Source organism: Diabrotica virgifera, chromosome 3, assembly GCF_917563875.1.
Source record: "Diabrotica virgifera virgifera chromosome 3, PGI_DIABVI_V3a".
NCBI lineage: Eukaryota > Metazoa > Arthropoda > Insecta > Coleoptera > Chrysomelidae > Diabrotica > Diabrotica virgifera.
In genome coordinates this window covers 2,823,280-2,845,880 of record NC_065445.1, presented here as the reverse complement: position 1 = coordinate 2,845,880, position 22,601 = coordinate 2,823,280, and the positions used below count along the sequence as shown (strand labels likewise).

At 34.1% G+C, this 22,601-nt stretch overlaps 2 protein-coding genes across 2 annotated transcripts in view; one reads left to right on the top strand and one right to left on the bottom strand.

The window, feature by feature from the left end:
- Positions 1-19,413, bottom strand: part of LOC126881762 (integrator complex subunit 2) — a 53,765-nt gene extending 34,352 nt beyond the window's left edge. Inside the window, exons 1-11 of the mRNA XM_050646239.1 lie at positions 19,281-19,413; positions 15,347-15,622; positions 12,313-12,678; positions 11,986-12,250; positions 11,668-11,877; positions 11,454-11,613; positions 9,391-9,673; positions 7,533-7,747; positions 6,559-6,850; positions 1,825-2,243; positions 501-698 (exon numbers count right to left, since the gene is read on the bottom strand). Of these exons, the coding sequence (XP_050502196.1) occupies positions 501-698; positions 1,825-2,243; positions 6,559-6,850; positions 7,533-7,747; positions 9,391-9,673; positions 11,454-11,613; positions 11,668-11,877; positions 11,986-12,250; positions 12,313-12,678; positions 15,347-15,622; positions 19,281-19,296 (2,700 nt within the window). The 5' untranslated portion in view covers positions 19,297-19,413. The remainder of the gene's footprint in view (positions 1-500; positions 699-1,824; positions 2,244-6,558; positions 6,851-7,532; positions 7,748-9,390; positions 9,674-11,453; positions 11,614-11,667; positions 11,878-11,985; positions 12,251-12,312; positions 12,679-15,346; positions 15,623-19,280) is intronic.
- An 84-nt stretch (positions 19,414-19,497) lies between these two features.
- Positions 19,498-22,601, top strand: part of LOC126881770 (uncharacterized) — a 44,675-nt gene continuing 41,571 nt past the window's right edge. Inside the window, exons 1-2 of the mRNA XM_050646250.1 lie at positions 19,498-19,614; positions 20,699-20,831. Of these exons, the coding sequence (XP_050502207.1) occupies positions 19,556-19,614; positions 20,699-20,831 (192 nt within the window). The 5' untranslated portion in view covers positions 19,498-19,555. The remainder of the gene's footprint in view (positions 19,615-20,698; positions 20,832-22,601) is intronic.

The window sequence follows — 22,601 nt, the reverse complement described above, 5'->3', positions numbered from 1 at the left end:
ATTAAAGCTACTAAGTAAGCTACAAAATTGCAGAAACACCGGCGCGTTAACAGAGGAGAAGGGCCGAACCTTGAACGGAAACGCAACGAAAGCTTGTGGGTTCGCCCTTACTCTTCTAGACGATTATGCAGTTCAGTTTCTGACATAAATAGATTGGTATATTATTTCTTACGAAATTTTAGGAGTATGAAGGGCGAAAAATGCTGCTATAATAAACAGACGCATTCTTTAAAAGTATGTGAGGAAGATGAGAGTATTTTTGAAATGACCATTTTTCAGGTTCGCCCTTCAGCCAAGCTCCTGAATTGTTATATTATTGTCAAATTAAATACTATTATGATCAAAATAGGTTTCAAATTTTTTTATATAGAAGACTAACCTCAGTTTTGTTTAAAAAGTTGACGAAAAGCTCGTAAGTATTTTTTATGAAAAAAAAAAATATTTTTAGGCACAAAAACAGTAAACAAAATTTAAAAAAGTTTTGATAATAAAATGTTTACCTGGGCAGCAATACAAGCCCTACACATATCTTCTCGATCCCCTTCATTCATAACTTGACCAGCTTGATCCAACCTTAGATTAGACTGCAAGTGTTGCATCAGCTGACTTCTGGAAGATGCCAGGCTAGCTCGTAACACTCTGAGGACAATGGAGTACATGGGGGCACACCGAAATACTCGTTCGTCACATCTCATTATCTAAAATTGGCATCAACAAATATTTTTAGAATGTTTGTACAGCTGCGGTCACTGAATAGTTTACACCTTGATTTTACATTGTAATACTGTAAAATCGAAGTGTCTTATGGATTTGAATGGCATGTAATAAACATGAACAATTTCCAAACTCAAAGAAGGTTGGTCACTAAGGCAAGTTGCTGCAGATTTGAACTTGAGCCATATGTGCATTTGGAAAACCAAACAAAGATGGGATCATTGTCATTCTATAGCACGGTTGAAGAAGAAAGAAAGAAGTAGCATACAGAAGAAAAATTAACAGGATTATATTACAAACATATTCTTGAGAACATATTGTTGCTATCAGTTATTTAGAGATTCCTCAATATCAACTTTATCTTCTAACATGACAATTGCGCGGTGCATATGCATAGAATTGCTCGAGAATGGTTTAGAAGAAACTCATGTTAATGTTCTTCCGTGGCCTTTACTCGAAATCTATAAAATAGATTTAAAATAAAATGGATATTTTTAACCCATACTTCCTTATTTTCGGTATTAAGAAAGTAATTCATTTTATCCAAAAAAGCTTCTTTATATAATTTCCATTTTGTTACATTTTGTAAAATAGATTTACCCCCTCTGTGGCTCAGTGGTAAGAGCGCCTACCTTTGGATCGAAAGGTCCGAATGGTCGTGAGTTCAAATCTCACCAGGGTCAGAAATTTTTTTTATTATAAATTAATGAATTATAAAATGAAAAATAGGTTCTGTCCTTGTGGGATCGGTACTCACCAAAGACAATGACGTCGACTTTGCAAAGTAACAAGACACTTACTCAACACACACACTACACATGACACTAGGTACCTAACTGCAAAAATTCACCGTACCTACCATGCCAATGGCCATTAGTTGTCGAGGCATTAGCTAAATAAAAAAAAAATAGATTTATTTTATTTTGACTTTTTAATTGAATCAAACCTATTCTGGGTTCGCCACTAGTAATTAACATCACTGACGTAAAATTTTCGTTTAAACGAGGTAATAATTCAAAAAATCGGCTACTGGATATGTAAGAGGGGGTAAGGGTGTAAACTATTCAATGTCCGCAGCTGTACATGTCACAAAGTGTGATTTTTTCATACCTGTAAGGGATCCTCTGCAACATCAATTCTTGTTAAACTTGAAAAGTCATCAACAAGATTTTTAACAGTCAGAACCCATAATCTCCTGGGCAATACAGTGTTAAGTCTGAACCACACGTCCTTGTATAAATCTTGTAAATATCTCGGGACGTTATCCCCCAGAAAACTCCTGGAGTGTTGGGCGAAAATTTCCACAAAAGGCCAGATATCGATAGCTTCTTGCTTTAGCAACATTTGCAGAAGTTTCGCACACTTCATGGGGTTAGTTTCTATTTCATCGAACGCTTCCACCACGGACACCTCGGGTATGTGGACGGGTTTGTGCTCCGTGTGCATAGCCATGTCATCCAGCCAGTCCTCCACTAGCGTTAGGTGGGGGAAATGAGTGGCCAGGAGTTTTAATAGGGGGCCAAATAAACCTGCAAAAAACGATCTGGCAATGGTTTTCTAGTAAATTTTTTTATCAGGGAATCAGTGAAAAACTAAATAAGGATATACGCCGTTAAGATAGGCCAAATGCCCTCATTCCCAGAAATCAAGGGACAGCCTGGTTGCAATCAATTTAAAAATAGTTAAGACTTTACAAAACTTTAAGTAAAATCCTTTATAAAAGGTATATAATTTACTAAAAATTCCCTAAAAAGGGCTACATCACAAATGCAGAACGTTTTCGATCACAGATCATCATCAGTGCAGAACAGGACGTTCACATGCTAAGCCACCAAAACTGAAAATATATGGGTAAAAACCCTTTAAAATGATACAGTCATGGACACATACACAAAACTTGTTTTAAATAACATGGATGTTATAAATAATTCATGATTAAGCACCGGGCATCATTTGACCCTCACATGAGTTGGGACACGTTCTCCCGGAGATTTGGCAGACTAGCGCGGTCCAAAGCAGACGTAAAATTATGTGAATGTAGAGCACTCACATGTTTCTGGAGGCAATCCATTGCCATCGACTTTAAGTCGCATTATTTTCACTTCTTTATACAGTCGGAACAATTAAAGAATACCCATGAACGATCATATCAAGCACACATTTTGGATTTGCTGCCTTTTTTTATAAATAACAAACGAGAGAGATAGATTATTAAGTGTTGTCTACTAACCAAAAACTTTATCCAAGACATACGCAGTTACATATTTATAATTGACAGAGTGAGACGGCGATACAACTGTTCAACGTAGTTATATTAATATAGTAGAAAATTTAAACTCACACTTGACTATTTCTGTATATCTTAGAAAAACATTCAACATGAGTAGAGATAATGATTGTATAAACTACTATTCGAGTAATCGTGCTTGTCAACTATAATCTGACAGATTCGATTTCTGTCACTTTGACAGTGAAACTGGGTTAGGTTCGGTAGAGTTTATAAATTTTAATAATCAGTCGTATTCATTTGAATAAACTCAGTTCTTTTAAGAGCTATTTTGATATTATATTGTATTTTTGGTTTGGTAAGTATTTATTTAATTAAAATAGGTAAATAAAATTTGTAAGTAATCATCTGTCAATATGGTTAACTTCTGTCTATCAGTTCGCCAAACGTATACATATTACTCTGACTTTTCAATCATAGTGTATGAAATTACAGATTAGTATATTTTTACGAATGTACATTTATTGCAGATAATGTCTGGAAAATGATCTGGATACCTAATGATCTGAATTCATTAAGTTTACTTTCATTTTAAATCACCTAATGCAGATGACATAAACGACATTTTTTAAATTCCTGTTACTATTTACATCCACTGGCAACTTTAACATGGAGAAATTCATAATACTATATTTGCTTACTCAGTTACTCATTATTTTTGTATTATTAATCTATATCAAATAATTAATTACGGTAGTTATAGTAACACATTTATCACCAATAAATATATATTATCAGAAAAAGAATAACATCACAAAAAATTTTTGACACATTCTTACGTAGCGAAAAATCGTACGGTGGGGTAGTAGTCACATTCGTTTATTTTCAGTATTAACTTGGTTTAGACTTTGCTTTGACTAGAAATTTTTGATTTGATTCGTATGCATATCATCGATGACGCATGGGCATTCTTTCATTTTTCCAACTGTAATGTAGATTGAACATTTAATCCAACCAGAATTTGGCATTGTGGCTATTTTGCAAGGACACGGAATTCACTGAAGATGGACTGATAAGTCCTAAAACGTTCTGAGCAATCAATTTAATCCTTTTGGATTTTTAAAATTATAATTCTTAATTTAATTTTATAGAGCCAACTCCCTGGTGTAGCCAACTACACCACGGAGTTTTTACTTCACGTTAAAAGTTACTTAACTAGATGGTATACAGCCAACTTTCAGAAACTATCCCGTTTTTAAAGTTATACTTCTTTAGGCACGAGGGTGAATTTTTACATTGCCTGGCGCATGCGCACACCGAGAGTATGGAATTAGTCGCTCAAACGTTATACGGGATTTGATTGGGTGTTAAAATCATCTGTCAATAATTGTTCAATATGGAGATTATGGATAAAAAATGTTGTGCATATTAGTTTTTATTGTTGTGATGGCAGAGAAAAAAGCAAGTTTATAATTGTAGTGACTTTTTAAAAGCGACAGTTACGTAATAATTGTAAATATTTCAGTATCCTAATAAAAAATTAGATAAGTACCTACCTATTCGGAAAATTTAAAATGAATCTACAAAAATAGTATGTAATGCTTTGATTTACATAATTTGATTACCATCAAAATTTCTACCGATATTCAACTAATATATTGTTATTCCACACAATATTCCTTTAATTCCACAAAAATCAAACTAATTTGATTAAATTCATATAAGTAATAAACAACTGTCAAAAAGTTTATGGTGTAAACGTTTAGTTGGTGTATATTCCCACATGACAGATACGCGAAGGTGGCGCAATCGGAAAGCACTTCGAATTTCGATCGGCGGGATCGACGGGAAGCGGGTTCGAATCCCCAAGTTACTATTTTTTTTTATTTTTCTTTATACATTTTATGATTGTAAGTATTGTTATATTTCTATTTGATCTGAAAATTAAATTTTGATAATTATAAGCAGAATTCAATTTAATATAAAATATTTTCAATTTTCTCAACCACGGGCATATAAATTTAGAACAACCTGTATACAACAAATTGTTATATTTAATTTTAAGAAGTGATTAAACGAAACTCGGGAAAATGCGCTTAGAATAAACAAAGTGAATGGCGTACCATTATCGTTGTTCGCGGAAGGTTCGATCATTAGCCTATGCTAAATAAGACTCAGTTGAAGTAGATAATAGGTCATTAAATTTTGTAAATAGTAGAAAGTAATTTTAGAATGGGAATTAACTATTTTTTTTGGAAATCCATTAAGCATATTTAGAAAGATTAAAAATTGGTTTTGAGGAATACTGCGAATGAGAGTTGGTGGTGGAAGGTTGATTTGTGAATCTGGAAGGGATATTTAGAAAGTAGGGGAATGAATGACAAATAGAGATGAGAATGTTTTGAGCTGTCGAGAAGTGAAGTCCAGTAGTAGACGGTAGTGTACGGAGAGTGAGAAGGCCGGTGTAGTTCCGTGAGTGTGGAGTATCTATCGTGGAACGAGAGGTAGGCCAGGTCGAGAGTAAAGAACCTCCTTGAGCCAAGAGTGTCCCGGTAGCTGATTGAAGTTTCGAAAAAGGTAGAAACACGGCATCACGACAGAAGCAGGAACGGGAGCTATACGAGCTAGTTTTCAAAGGAGAACATTACTGGAAGCCAGGACGAGGTGTTGATCGCAGCCAAGGATAGCAGGAAACGGGTCTTGTGTGAAGACATTCTCAGTTCACCAGAAAAAGGTCAGTCTCATTTGTTTGGACATGAATGTATGGGTTTTTCGTATTAAATACCACATTTAAAATTGAAGAACATAATCAATAATATCAGAAAAGCTTCATCAAACTTAAATAGAATTGTTGCTAATAAATCATAATAGTTAAATGTTAATAAAAACTTTCAATTGGAAACCAAAAGGAAATAAGATTCCCATGTGTAAATGTTATGTTTAAGAATAATAAGATATAGCAAATATTAAGCAGTGATTGCCATTTAAATAAAATAAACAATATTTTGATTATAATTGTAACCCATATGTGTGTATTATTTTACTCTTTTCTTTCCTATCCCGATTAGGAACCATTGAGAAATACTTAGAAGCCACGTAAGTAAGTAATTAATTTTCTAAAAAGCCCTGAGATTGAAAACATATTGATATGTGATCTGGTAAATTAATTAGATTATTATTAATGCATTGATTAAATTAAATGACATATAAGAATATTATCTCATATCAATAATCAAGATCACATCAGTATATTTATTATTATATAATTTTTTCAGAAAATACGTATTTAGTTAAAATTTTTGGCAACAATTATTGTTCAGAAATCATTTCTTTGTGGCATTTTTCAATGTGTTTGTGTGTGTTTTATTCTTTTATTTTTTTAATTTTTGATATTGTTTTAATAAAAATTTTTGGAAAGTAGTAAGTATTAAAATCAGTTTACTAGTTAAATTAAATATAAATAAACTGTTTAAAGTATATTGATTTCGTTGAAATCATATAATAGAAGTATAACTTCTTACGTGCGTACAAAGTACACATTCTTTTTTTTTTTGTCACGAAACTGTTTCGACTATCGACAAACTGGCGCAAACTTTAATAGATATAAAAAGACATACCTGAATAGGAGCTTTGATCTTTTTGGGCGTGGTGCAATAGATACTTAATAGGTAGTTCGGACATAAACTCCGGAGTGTACTTCTTAATTTTCCTACCGCTTGCAGCCAACAGATGAGAGTTGTTTAATCTGCAGTCTTCGTACAGTAACAGATAATACAAGAGTAGAAGTTGGGGCGTTAGACTCGTATTATCTACGACAACATCTTGATATTCGGAGTTTACTTCGAAGTCCATGTTGAAGATTGAGTGCTTTTGATCGAAGTATTGGCCAAATATGGAACTTTGGAAAACCTGGAATTATGATTTTTATGACTTGATGAATTTCAGCCAACAATCGACACTCGACAATCGACAGGGCACATACAATTTCTAATTAACTTATAAATAATAATACAAATCAAACGATACACCAGTTCTAAAGTGTAACAAATTAGGAATCAGTATTTACGAGAAAACAGGGTAACAACTCGAATTGTTACACTTTGGAATTAAAATAATAATTAAAGTTTTATCACAAAATATATGTGTGACATCTTCACAGAACGTTATTATAGAGTTGTTACCCTTTGGAACTCGTAAATATTGGTTATTGAAGCACTTCCCAAAACTAAACTCCAAATCCATAAAATTCACACTTATTACACTTTGGAACTAGTGTTTCAATATTAAAATTTCAGAAAAGTAGAAAGGTCCCAGATACAAAATTCGCTATTAAAATAAAATTAAAATAACACATAACGATTTAAATCTGAAACCTTTCTTGGAAACCACTTTCTGGTAACATCCTTTATCTCTGACTTTTACAATTTATAAGCTAAGAGACGACGAATAAAAAAAAGAAAAAAGGATTCTACAATATGCAATCACCTTTCGTCTTACTCGTCTACGAAAAGGTCCGAAAGATAGTTCCAATACTCAAAATTTGAGTAATACAGTAAATAGTTCACTTTTATTAAAATTTCACTTCACTTACTTTGCGTATTTCGTTTTCTGTCAATGGCTTGTTCGTATGGACGTATGGCAATATGATGCTGTTGACGTAAACCTCTACCAACATTCTCAGAACGGGATGTAGAGGACTGACGCTCGTACAAATTTGTTTGTATATCCATTTTTTGATGTTAACATTGTGTTTTGCGAAAGCTCTTGATTTCAGAAGTTGGTGAATACAGTGGATCGGTAGAAAACCTGGAAGTCATTACAAAATCTTTTAACACATAGGTTTTATAAAATCGGATGAATAAGAAGTCGTTGGAGACTTTAGGAAAAATAGTTAAATGAGAAAAAATAGTAAAATCAAAAAAAGAAAAGAGAGGAGCCAGCTGTGGATCAAACCACAATTTGGTGAGATCAAGAATATACATAAGAAATAAAGCCTTGCACATTGTAGAAGCCTCGGAGGTGTAACCAGAGAAGGTTCGCATTGTTCTATGGTTTGCAAATTGTAGAAGCCTCGGAGGTGTTACCAGAGAAGGTTCCCATTGTTTTCAGTCTGGTAGGATGTAGAATGACATTTTTGGATGTTGTTTTATGTGCTATTAGATTGAAAACTTAGTTTTTTGATAGCAGTTGCCGCTAGAGCATCCCTGCCATTTCGTTCGTTGCAATCCGTGACTGCACGCCGGGGTTTGTCCTAGTTGGGTCAGAGAGAGCAGCATATGTGCCTCCTGATGAGAGACTAATAAGTTTCGAAACCGGTAGAGCTGCTTGCTGCACTCTCTGATTGAACTGGAATAATGATGCGACTGTAGTTTCGTGTTGCAACGAAATTGAAAATGGATATTCATTTTTGATAAAAGTAAGTAATAAACAAGGTTTGTAGAACGATATGAAACCATGAAATCCCAAATTACCAACCAGCAGAAGAAGGCATTGAAAGAAAAATGACCAGATAAATTATAAAAACAAAAAAATATATTGGTGGACAACCTACATTGGTGTATTCCTAAAAGATAGAAAGAGAAACCAAGTAAAAGAAAAGAAGAAAGCTTAGCAAAAGTGGCTGACCACATGAGCTCATGAAGATAGAAAAGAACATAGAAGGCAAACTTATGAAACAAAAAAAAAAGAAATAAAGAGCAGAGAAAAACAATTTTGACACAAAAAAATGTAAAGATATAGCTTGGGAAGATTAAAAGTAAGGGATGCATGGAAAATATTGAGGAACAGAAAATATTAACCCGGCACCTGCCACGTGGGGTGCTACCAGCACCCCATAACACATTTTTATCAAATATTTGGTATTTCAAGTTTGGTAACGGAGCTGTGCGTCATAGTAGCTTTCTACAATATTATATAGCATAGATGTGTTAATGTTTGAAGTGGTTATTTAGTGTCACTCTGAACTTATAGCTCTTAAGTCGAATTGGGGTGTCATCATCTGGCACTTTAAGTTTTAAATTTTTTTTTGTATTTTTGATAAACAGGTCAAGTTTACATTTTTTTTATTGAAATAACTGATTTAAATTATTAATATAGACTATATACTCAATAAATCTTAATTTTTTTAGATATTTTACTTGACTTCATTTATTATGGCTTGGTACTTGCTAGTTTGCTTATAACACCATTTTCATTTTATTTTTTAACTGTTATAACATGTTAGTGGCTAATAAGTTAATAAAACATGTTTTTTATATTCTTGTGTTACTCAACACATTATTTTGTTTTTTAAACAAGTAGATCACAGAAAATTTTTAAGGGCACCCCACTTTTTAAGGCTGTGAGCACCCCACGTGGCAGTTGGCGCCTTGCAAAGCCACGTGGCAGGTGCCGGGTTAAGGAAAAAAAGTTTTAGAGTTGTAAAAAATTTTTGTAAAAAAATATCTTACCAGTCATATTGGCATTTAAAGAATTCGTAACAGGTACTTTAACGGCATGCGCAGTGACGACTTGTTCAGTGAAGATTTCTTGAGTAAATACCTGCTTCATTCTGGTCATATTGTTGTGTCTTATGGCGATTTTCATACCGAGCGTTGCACACACTAAATCGCAGATGGCGCTCAACTGGTTGCTGTGAAAATGAATCGCCATCAACAGTAGCATTTCGCCAAAAGATGCTGTTACTCCGCTAGTTGACTCGAAGTAAGCTTCTTCCCTGACCAACCATTGAACCTAAGGAAATTATTTGTTAATATTGTGCTAATATAAAAATGTATGTTTTATTTTTCCAAATATTTGAAACTAAGATCATCAACAAAAACTTTTTATCTATTTCGATTCCACTCGATCTAAGAGGTCTTTTGTGGTTAAGGGGATGGGTACGTATTTTCGGCAGCAATGCTATTCAAATGGGGATTCATTTTTTTCGAATCCTGAGAAAACTAATAAGTATTTTTGAAAAATTTAAACGCAGAATGAAAGATTACGTTATTAGCGAGGGCCGAAAGTCGCTGAGAACTTCTATAATGTTTATTTTAATAAGTTACAGGGGTGAAAAACTAAGAGAAAATTTAGTGTGATTTTTAATTTCAAATATCCCATTCAAAATAAACTTTTTATTTATTCTAAGGGACTTTCGGTCTTCGATAATAATTTAGTCTTTCATTCTGCGTTTAAATTTTTCAAAAATATTTATTGGTTTTTTCAGGATTCGAAAAAACTGAACACAATGTCCGTGGTAATATTTTCCAAATATATCTTTGTCATACAACGCACTCAGTCGAATAGAATATTGTCAGCATATTGTCAGTCAGTCAGACAATTTTAAATATTTGACATGAATCGGGAATATTTTGAGTTGTTGATTAGATAATATTGATATATAGTGTATTTGATAAATAATTGATTTAAGACGTGAACTTTATAAAAAGTTATTTATTGTGTATTATTTAGGGAAGATCTAAGCAGAGAATGTTCATCAAGATATATTCTGTGATCCAAGTATTTTGCTGTTAAAGATGTTCAAATTTGTAAGCGTTCCATAGTAACAATATATTATTAAAAAACACTTTTCCTCTTTTCTCGATTGAGTATTAGTTTTTGTTGTACATATAAATTATTACAGTCACTGAATACATAGTTAGTGAAAAAATTATCACATTTATTAACTAAATTAATAATTTGCAATTATACAAATAACAGTTATACATTCAAAAGCCAACTCCTTAAGTTAATTATGATATTGTCAAGTAGAATGACATTCTAGTAATATTTACATATCCATACCAGTGTGAATTTTACTACACGTAATTTGCCATGTAAAGACAGAAAAGGTAGGGATAGCCGTAAAATATTTGCGAATTATGTACCCATGGCCTTAAGTCAAAGGGTGGTTAAGTGTCCACTTTGTAACTCTGTTGTTTGTTTGTTCATACCATTATTATTATTTGTTAGTGTCAAATGTCCTAATTTTCTTTCCTCTACTATTTTAAGGCAGTCTTCATCAAACCAATTCTTCCCTGATTTCATGTGGCTCTTTTGTGGAATAATTTTATCATTTGCTATAATTATTGCCTCTCTTGTAGTTTGCCACACTTTATGTATATTGATACATGATACATATTTTTTCCATCGCAAAACTGATTAATCTTTGGCCATTGTCAGTTCATGCTTGCTATGTACTCCTCTTGCTACTACGTTATACATAGCTTCTTTTCCCACTTTTGCATTGCAATCAATGATTGCTATTTTTATATAATAGTTTGTATATGCTCATATTGATCTGTCAGTTGCTCGTAGAAGAGGTTTTTGTTTCATCATCTTTTTCCTTAGATGGGGCGTGTAAGTTAATTAAACTTATGTATCTCATGTAAAACTCATTCGCATTATGCAAATTCTGAAGGACATAACTTTCTCTTTAAATTTTTTGCAACTGCGAAACCTAATCCCAACATCCTGTATTTCCATTTTCCCGCCATTGATGATCTTGTCATCTTATATTTTATCTACTTACCCACTCGATACTGCGTCTTTCATGTTCCGGCAAAAGAATCAACGAAGGACAAGCTATCAACATGCAAAGTCCTATCGAAACAAATCGCACACCTGCTGGTGTTGGATTAGGATGCGAAGTTAACAGTTGAACAATAAGATTAACTTCATCGTCTTGGAATCTAAAGTAACAACACAAGTAAGTCTAAAAATAAAAACTGGTCAAGATGGCTTACTTTATTGCAGCAATTCCTCTAAGTGCGCAGTACAATCTCAATAAAGCCGAAGCCTGTACTACCATACTGTCTGGTAGCTCTCCTTCTGGAGAAGCATCGATGATTTTCTGCAGTCTCTTCGATAGTTCTTCTCGCAATTGTTGCAGTGCATTGCTGGATACTTCACCCTTGCGTTTTTGACCAGTCCTGATAAACGAGGCTATCCAATTTCTAAAAAAAATGTATTAACAATTTTTCAAAAGACAATGTTGGTTGTAATATGCAACTAAAAGCAAAAAAGTCATTTCTTTAACAATAAGAAATAGCTCCATATCTTACCGTATCGTTTGATCATTTCCCAATAACAATCCTGATACAAAAGCAACCATATCTCCCTCGGAATCAGCAACACCATTTTTACCAATACGATCCATTGATAGACTAATTGCCAATGCAGGCATTCGACATAGTTCCACACATTTACTTCTTATAGACAATGATTGAGTGGGATTCATTTTGCAAAGTATTGATATCGTTTTTGTTCTCACCACACTGGATATGTTCTCTTCTTGTTTTTCTCCAGTTTGGATCAAATATGTTGTCACTAAAACATATAAATTCGAATATCAATAATGATGTCATTAAAAAATTTATTATTTTACATACCTTCTCTGAACGAATCAGGAAAATTTGCCACAATCCTGCAGATAATAGCAGGACCATTGTGGACTCTCAACAGTGTTTCTGCAATGCTACATATGTTCAACGTTGTAGGTAATTCAGCAAGTGCAATGCATATAATATCTGACAATTCCTCAGCAAAAATGTCGTTATCGAATAGCTCAGAGGATTTCATGTAGGAATCTTGTTCTGATGTAGATTCAGTTCCATCTTGGATTTGTGACTGGATGAAGAGCAGTTCTCCGAGGAGGATGCTCAGTCTGCGAGTCATGTCACTGCGCTCATACTCTAATGCCATACTAGTGTTAGATAGATTTCCGATTAGGATGGAGTCATTAAGCAAAGTATTGCCTGAAATATATTATAATACACTTAAATATGCTATCAATTCAATCTGATAATATTAAATCAATAACGCATAATAACGTAATAATAATCATAAATCAAAAGACCCTCAGGTTCAAAATGACAAATGCCAATACGGATGTCAAACCCAAGAACCCATCCAACATCCTACAGGGATCTGCCAGGCATTTGCTGCAAATGAATACAAGGAATGGCATGACTCAGTAGGAAAGATAGTTACAAGAGATAGTTACCAAGCTGGGACTTCTGCAAACGGACCATCTGCCATATTATTATCAATACGTCCCTGAGAGTATGCTTGAGAATGACAACTACAAGCTATACTGGGACCACACTGTACTCCCAGGTCAAACAGTGGCACATAATAGACCAGATCTCGTAGTAGTGGAAGTAATGTGGCGATAACTAACAACAATAATCTACGAACTAAATTTACTGAAAAGATCACCAAGTATAAAGATCTGGAAATTCAAATACGAAGACCATGGAGAATGCAAAGTACCCAGACAATGCCGATTATTAGGTCTACTACTGGAGTCATTCAGAAGAACCTCCTCGAAAACATAAAAAAGCTGGGTCTAAATGAACGTCTGTATAAGACCATGCAGAAAACTGTACTACTTGCGACGGCCAGATGTGTAAGAAAATTTTTGGGAGATACTCCAGCATACCAAGAGAGAGAGAGAGAGAGAGAGAGAGAGAGAGAGAGAGAGAGAGAAAATTTATTGTTTCTAAAAATGAGTTTACATTTATAAAATACAACGTGGTATAGTACAAACACAGTACAAGATACATTAAAATACAGTCAAACCCGCTTATTAGAATACCTCTTAAAGGAATATCCCGGTTTAAGGAATAGAAATTTGAGGCCATGAAACGTTTCTACTAGCGACCAATGATCGGTTATTAGAATATCCCGGTTATAGGAATAATTTTGATTGGCACGAAGGCAATTCCAATAAGCTGGTTCGACTGTACTAACTATAAAACTTCCATAATAAAAAAATAAAAAAGCCATCAATTAGCGCAACTGTCCTCAAAAAATACCTCGATACTATAGTAACACTTAGATAATAAAAACTTCTTGATTGCTCTTCGGAATACAAAAATATTGGTTGAGGATCTTATATTGAGTGGTAGGTGATTAAACACTTTCTTTCCAGTGTAAATAAATGATTTTTTAATTAGTGTAGAAGAGGGAATTGGAAGTGGAATAACGTAAGTTAGACGAGTGTTATAAAGGGAATCTGTCCGAATATCCTCTTTATGTTTTTTAAACATTAAGCACGCTAATTCAACGATATATATGCAGGGAAGTGTCAAGATACCATGTTTCCGGAACAGAGGCCTGCATGATGTACCAAACTTGACCTTGCATAAATATCTAAGTGCTCTCTTTTGTAGCATAAAGATTCTACTGAAATGATGAAGAGAACAGCTACCCCAAAAAAGGCAATACCGTATCTCAAATTAGATTCAATCAGGGCCACATAAACACTTTTTGCAATCTTGAAATCCAAATGGTATGCAACTGATTTGACAGCAAAGCAACCCGATGATATCTTTTTGCTTAAATATACAGTGTGTTGCTCAAACTTAAGTTTATTGTCAATATAGAGACCTAAAAATTTGTTAACAGTGTCAGAACAAATGCCTTCATTACCCAGAGTAATGTTGTTTAGAATGTTTAGATCATTCTTAAAAGAAATTAATTTGGTTTTTGAAAAATTAAATGTCAAATGATTAGCTTTGCACCACTCTAAGATTTTCAGCATATCACTACTAATAATCTTGTTCAGTACCCAAGTCACCTAGGGCTCGATAACATGGAAAGAGTCCCACCAGAGCTCAATCCTGTTGATACCATAGGTATCTGGGGTGAGTCAATTTTCCCCTTAGAGAGAGTGTGAGCTGTATTGCTAAATCTGGATCCTGAATCATAAATCTAACAATAACTGTATGGAAGTTTTTCAAAATTTTATATCATTTATTTGTAAAGCTTTGATCTGATTATGAAGGAGAAAGGATATAGGAGACGAGGATCTGATTAGAAGAAGATGGGTTAATGTGTTCGCCAACATCACTAGAAGATAGGCACCTTTAGAAGAAGTAAATAATTTAACAAAGACTACAGTTTGCTCCTAACATTACATTTAACATGTTAATATGTATGCATAGTTTTCCCTATACTGCTGTACAGAGTTGAGTTGTGGACTCTCACAGACGCCACCTGCAAGAAAATTGAGGCTTTTGAAATGTGGCTTATCGTCTAATACTGAAGATATCTTATACCGACCAAGTTACTAATCAGGGTGTTTTGTTGAGAATTCAAAAGGAAAAAAGAGCTGTTAACTACAATAAAAACAGCCCAAATCGAATATCTTGGTCACATCACGAGGAACAGCGAAAGATATGGACTGCTGCAACTAATCTTGTAGGGAAAAGTAGAAGGAAAACGAGGACCTGGAAGGCAAAAGGTCTCCTGGCTGAAAAATCTATGTACATGGTTCAACACAACAGCCACAAATCTTTTTAGAGCAGCAGTGTGCCAAGTACAGATTGCCATAATGGTCGCCTACATCCGAAACGGATAGGCACTACAAGAAAGATTTACATCGATCTAGTAGCCCACAAAGATACATTTTATACTTACCCTTCTGTCTAAGTTGCTGTTCTTTCTTTACGTCAATTTCTAATTTGTGAAAATCAATTGAAAGTAGAGCAACAATAGAATTCACCAATTCCATGCCTGAGACTATTGTTAAAATAGTAACTTTCATGTTCATGCACTTTTTGGAGGTATCAAGGGGCGATATCAAACCCATTCGAACTAGACATGGTAGAACTGGCCGGATTTCTTGCTCAGTACATTTGGCAAGCTGTTCAACATTGACATGTTGAATAGCTCTGAAAACTTTGGGATCGACTCCTAAAAATAAAAAGTATGATTTTAGTATAACACAAATAATAAATATACAAAGGATATTATATACAAGTCGGAAAAATGAAAGAATACCCATGAACGAACATATAAAACACGCTGTATTTTCCTGTCACCGTGTCACACAAAAAATTGACCAGCGCAAGTACATGTAATAATTATTATTACATGTGCTTGCGCTGGGCAATTTTCTTTGTGACACGGTGACAGGAAAATACAGCGTGTTTTATATGTTCGTTCATGGGTATTCTTTCATTCTTCCGACGTACAAACAATGGGATGGAAATGTGTGTGTTTGCCTAATGTGGACTAATGTAACTGTGGAAATGTGTGACTATAACTTATCACTAACTCAGGGGAGTAATGTGTAGTGTGTGTGTTGAGTAAGTGTCTTGTTACTTTGCAAAGTCAACGTCATTGGCTTCGCAAAGAGACGCTAATTGTATCCGAACGTCTGGGGTCCCTCCGGTGAGTACTGATCCCACCAGGACAGAAACTATCATTTATTAATTTATAATAAACGAAAAATTTCTGACCCTGGTGAGATTCGAACTCACGACCATTCGGACCTTTTGATCCAAAGGTAGGTGCTCTTACCACTGAGCCACAGAGGGGGTAGGATGGAAATAAAATAAACCTAAAGAAAGCTGACTACCTAAAAACAGAGAATACAGAAATAAAACAGTTGGAAATAAACAAAGGTAAACAAATCAAAGAAAGAGACAAGTACAAGTATTTTGGGTTCACAATGTGAAACCAGGGATGTCATTTGAAATTTTGATTGGGGTGGGGGGAGCAAGCATTATAATATATACAATAAATTATACAATATTATAGTAATAAAATTGATGTATTTTTTGTAAATTTGACTCATTTTCAGGGTCAGGGGGGGGGCAAATGAGCTACTAAAGAAGATATTTATAAAAAAAAAATAGACTAGGACAAACAAGAGACTAAACCACATTCAAATAGCAAATTCCCAACTATAAACAAACGCATGTATTACTATTCGCCATCTCATTTGGCAAGAGGCTGTTAACCGCTTAACGCACACATTTATTTGCAAAAATACGTCAAAAAATTACCTATTTATTTTATTACAGTAAAATAAACTACGAACAAGACTATTGTCACTAGATATAATCTAAAGTAAAAAAACGCATATTTTATTAGAAAAATATAAGATAACAAATACCCTCATGCGCTCACCTGAGTTAACTCGGTCGTAACTTTTTACATACAAAATACTACAAGTAAGAGAAGAAAATCGCAATTATTCAAGTATAATACTGTTAAATATTGCTAACAGTGTGACACACTCTAAAACAAGGGGTTACACACAGAGGTACGTCACAGTCAGGGCAGAACGTGAAGTCAGCAAAATAGAATTCTACTCATCGTGATCCCACCCCAGTCGGCAGTCGATCGTAGAAAGTTTAAAATTAGAAACGAGAAAACAAGAGGGCACGGGCGCTCATATAAAAATTTTTAGGGGTGGCCAGACGTGAAGATGTTGCAGATTACATTTCGTATACTTTGGATAACCATATATAGTTTAAAGCACCCGAAAAGCTAGGGGGGCCACGGCTCCCCCGCCCATAGGTACGGGTGCCCAGGCAAGTGGGGATACCGTTATTTAGCGCTAGAGGAGTTAAAACACGTAGGTGCCTTATATATCGTACAAATGTTTCCAGAGGGTGAGATTTGCAGGTGTTGAATCAGAGAGAGGATGCTTGCGCATAGGAGTTCCTAAGGGCTCTGTGTTGGGTCCCTTATTATTCTTGATATACATCAATGATTTACCACTTTCATGTCAAACTGCGCATTTCACTCTCTTTGTAGATGACACAACAATCTCATCCTGCAGTAAGGATTTGGTAACAGCAGTGGGGAGTTCGTGGGGTTCAGTGTCGGAGGCAGAACAATGGTTCCATTCTAATAGGCTGTTTCTCAATACAACCAAAACACAGTCCTTACTTTTTTCAACTAGAAATATTCCTGATGTACTGGACAATGCATCCTGTGCTAAATTTCTTGGTGTTCTGCTGGACCCTGGTCTGATATGGGATGCTCATACCACCTCTTTAGTGGCAAAGCTATCATCAAATACATTTTTGCTTCGTGGACTTTCATCCTGTGCTTCCGCTTCCATACTAAAGCAGGCATATTTTTCTTTGTGTCACTCACATATCTCCTATGCTATTCTAGCATGGGGCCATAGTGCAGGAGCGAAGGATGTATTCAGACTGCAGAGAAGGACCATTTGCATTGTCGCAGGCTTGCCATATAGAGCCGATTGCAGACAAGTTTTTATAGATTGGAAAATATTAACATTACCTTGCCAGTATATATATGATAATCTTATATATGTAAAGTGCAATATGCATAAATTCCAGACTCATGAACAGATTCATAATATTAACACACGCTTTAGAGGGAACCTTGCCCCAAAGTTTCGTAGGCTGGAGAGGTGCAGAGATAGCCCATCATGTCTGGCTGTACATTTCTTTAATAAATTACCCCTAATAATTCGAGAACTGCCCTTAGATACATACAAAATAAAAATCAAAGAACTTCTTTTGGTGAGTGCTTACTATTCTCGGGAGGAATATCTCGGGGCTACCCTGTGGTGATAGTCCTACAGCTCTCTTAAATGTTCTGTGTGCTCTTGTGTTTTTATGCTAATATTCTAACTTTGTGTTAAGTATTTAGACTAGGTGATAAAATTTTATAGATTTTACTTATTAAGAGTTAGCTTGCCAATGTATTTCAATGATGCATTTTAACAGACTTTGACTTATGTAAATACTTTGTATATTGACATCAATAAACTGAATTGAATTGAAAAAAAATATTTTAAACACGAGTTAACTCCGTTAAGTGAAAATAGAAACGTAGTTTAAAACCGAGTTAACTCGGGTAAGCACGTTAAGCGGTTAAATGTAATTTATTGCCCTAAACAAGGCGGATTCTCATTTTACAGGTCCAAACTGGCCAGTCTGCACATTCAAATTGTAGATAGCGTGTTGGTTTTTAAGATATACTTCAGGAAGACCATGTTTAGCTTCCATGCGTGTTTCTTTACAGTTGGGAATTTGTAAAATGAATGGACTTTAGGTACATACGAAAATTAAACCCGGTAATTGGTATAAGTACATCAATATAAAAACAAAAAGAAGAATATATAACACCATGACAAGAAGTATCTTAACTTATGGGTGTAAAAATTGGATAATAAACAAGCAAACTAAAAACAAAATAAGAGCAACAGAGATGGAATTCCTAAGGAGAAGCTGCAGAGTAACAAGAAATAGAATAAATAACAGAGATTAAGAAAATAATGGGAATGAACTCAGATTTAAAAGACTACATCCAACAGAAGAGATTAACCTGGTAGGGAGACCAACATGTAAGAGGAGCAGACGAAAAACGCTGGATAAACAGAATAACAGAGTGGAGCCCGATAGGAAGAAGGAAAAAAGGCAGACCCTGAAATCTTTTATGAGATGAAGCATTGGAAAGAATAAGTCTGAACAAAGGGGACTGGCAAAACAGAAATAACTGGAGAGAACTGTCGAGTGAAGGAATACAGTGAACACTGTGGAAATCCTTAGTATATATATACAAAAAATAAATTAAAACTTACCTTTTTTGAAAGACATTTTGTAAATTGCTTTATAATAATATTATTATCAAAGATATTATAAATCTAGGCCATATGAATTTGTAAACAAACTAGCCGGGCCATTTCTGTAAGAAAGCTGTCGCTGTCACTGTCAGACAGTGTGGTTAAGTTCTTCTTCTTTAACGCAAATGACGTGAAACATTGGAAACATTTCAGTTTTCAGTCGATTTCAGTTTCAGCAGGTTTCAGCCGTTTCAGCTGTCATTCTTTCAGTTTTCCTGAAGAACTTGTAAAAAATGAGAAGAAACCGGCGATGTCGACAATTTGACAGCTACAGAAACGGCCTAGAACATGGGTGAGTGATTTTTAAATCATGATTTGCAAAGATCTTAAATTCTGAGAATAATAAAGAATTTAATGAATTATCCAACTTGTATTATATTCTACCCTATTTCCTGAAGTATTTGTCAACAGTATTATTCCCATATCATTCTGATTCTTGCTTAATTTTAGAAATATCTACCTACCTATTCTTCCATTCATGTTTTTCTAAAATGAACAATGTACTTTATAAAACAATGCTGAAAACGATGTATTTATTTCTTTTCATAAAGCTGCCCTTCACCTACCTGTTCCTGATTGACTCTGCTTTTTTAATTTATATATTTTTCTGTTTGCAAAATCTTGAATAATGTTTCAACATATTCAGTACATAAGCAAACTTTTATGATTATAAAACAAAAAGATGCAAGTGCTTTAAAAACAGGTAATGAATGAAACAATCCATACTTATAAGTTGGACATACACTGTTATCATGGTCCTATACAACCATCACTGATGCTGCCTCAACAGACCACATTGGTCCGATGGGGCCAACACATATATCTCTCCTCACCAGGCTATGTTTGTCCCATGGGGTTAACATAATTATTTTCTGATAACTACTGAGCTGTTGGAGCATATTTAACTATGTACGGTTGTCGAAATGGACCAACACAGCCTAGAAGCTACGTAATATGCTGCACATACAATTTCTTAGATTTTTTCATGAGAAGCTTAAATGTGGTCTCTATTGAAACATGATCCCTATAAAAACATAGTACAAAAGGGTTCTGGCTTTAAAATACTCTTTATTTAACAAATGAACATATTAACAAGCATCTTACCATATTTAATTTTTAATAAGTTTAAGTTCATTAAAACAAGGTATGCACAAATGTGGCTTGTTTCCACAACTTTTACAAAAGGTACCTTTTTAGTTTTGTTCTTTACATATTGGCCCCATGCTCTTTACTGCTTTTATAACAGTTTTTGCACATCTTTCTTCGTGGATGTTTACATCCATCTGTCTTCATTTGAATAATGTTCTTTGGTGTAGGTATTTATTTATGCGAATTCATGTCTTTATTGTTTGTCAACGATTTTTTTTTATTTCCAGGATGAAGATTATCATTGGCTCTTACCATCTGCCGGGAGTACCTCCAAGGGCAACACTGGATCCAAATATCACTTTTCTCATTCTTACAGACTGTTTACCATTCACCATTTTTGGAGGACCTCTAGACAAAGGGGTAAGTTATTGAATTATGAATTATAATATATGGAACGACCCTAAATAGACATTTACTCAATACTTAGGCCACGGTTTCTTGACTGTCATGATTTCTTGACTGGATCAAAAGAGATAAGTTTTAGCTAGCCAAATTTGGAAAATAGAGTGAATGTTCCAACACTTCAAAGATAGCTACTAATGTTCTTGTCAACAATACATTTTTGTGTTCAGTTTTCATAAATTGAGAGTAAAATTCTCCAGTTATGGTTTTAATTTTTATACTGAAAGAGTTAATCGGCAAAATTTCTTTTTTATTCCGAAACATTGATGTTGTGACCTTTTCAAGTGATGACTAAGTCCTCATATTTAATGAAATTGAACAATTTTCCCTCCACTGCTTAATGTCATAACAACCTATATCTCTGCTACCTGTGAATAGTTTAAGGGGATGGGTACATATTTTCGGCTGCAATGCTATTCAAATGGGGATTCATTTTTTTCGAATCCTGAGAAAACTGATAAGTATTTTTGAAAAATTTAAACGCAGAATGAAAGATTACGTTCTTACCGAGGGCCGAAAGTCTCTGAAAACTTCTTTAATGTTTATTTTAATAAATTACAGGGGTGAAAAACTAAGAGAAAATGTAGTGTGATTTTTAATTTCAAATATCTCATTCAAAAGAAACTTTTTATTTATTCTAAGGGACTTTCGGCCCTCGATAATAATATAGTCTTTCATTCTGCATTTAAATTTTTAAAAAATATTTATTGGTTTTTTCAGGATTCGAAAAAAATGGACACCATGTTCGTGGTGAAATTTTCCAAATCGAAACATTCGCTATCTTTGTCATACAAGCACTGAGTCAAATAGAATATGATGACAAAACAGTGACAGTTTTAAATATTTGACATGGCATCGGGAATATTTTGAGTTGTTGATTAAATAATATTGATAGTATATTTGATAAATAATTGATTTAATACGTGAACTTAATAAAAAGTTATGTATTGTTTATTATTTATGGAAGATCCAAGCAGAGAATACATCAAGATATATTCTGTGATCCAAGTATTTTTTTGTTATTCAAAATTGTAAGTGTTCCAAAGTAACAATATAATATTAAAAAATCACTTTAACACTTGTCCTCTTTTCTCCATTGAGTATTAGTTTTTGTTGTACATATAAATTATTACAATCACTGAATACATAGTTAGTGAAAAAATTATCACATTTATTAACTGAATTAATAATTTGCAATTATACAAATAACAGTTATCCAAGAACATTCAAAAGCCATCTCTATAAAGTTAATGATGACATTGTCAAGTAGAATGATATACTAGTAATGTTTACATATCCATACCAGTGCGAATTTTACTACACGTAATTTGCCGTGTAAAGACAAAAAAAGTAGGGATAGCCGTAAAATATTTGCGAACGATGGCCTTAAGAACTTCTCAAGAGAATAAAACCAATTATTAAAGAATTCGGCACTTTGCCGAATGCTGCCCATGCTAACTTTCTTCTTTTTATTTCTTCCGTTTGAATTTCCCTATTTAGTATTATTTTTTGTCCTAAGTATTCTTCAACGTTTCCTATAACTTTGTTGTTTATTATTGTCATGGTTTCTTCGGAGTGCATGACTTTTGTTTTGTTTAAATTCATTTTCAGTCCTATTTTAGAAGATTTGGTTTGCAGTTCTTAAAGCATGGTTTGTAGTTCTTCTAGGTCAGTACCTATCAGGATTATGTCATCCGCAAATTGTAGATTACGAGGTACCGATGACTA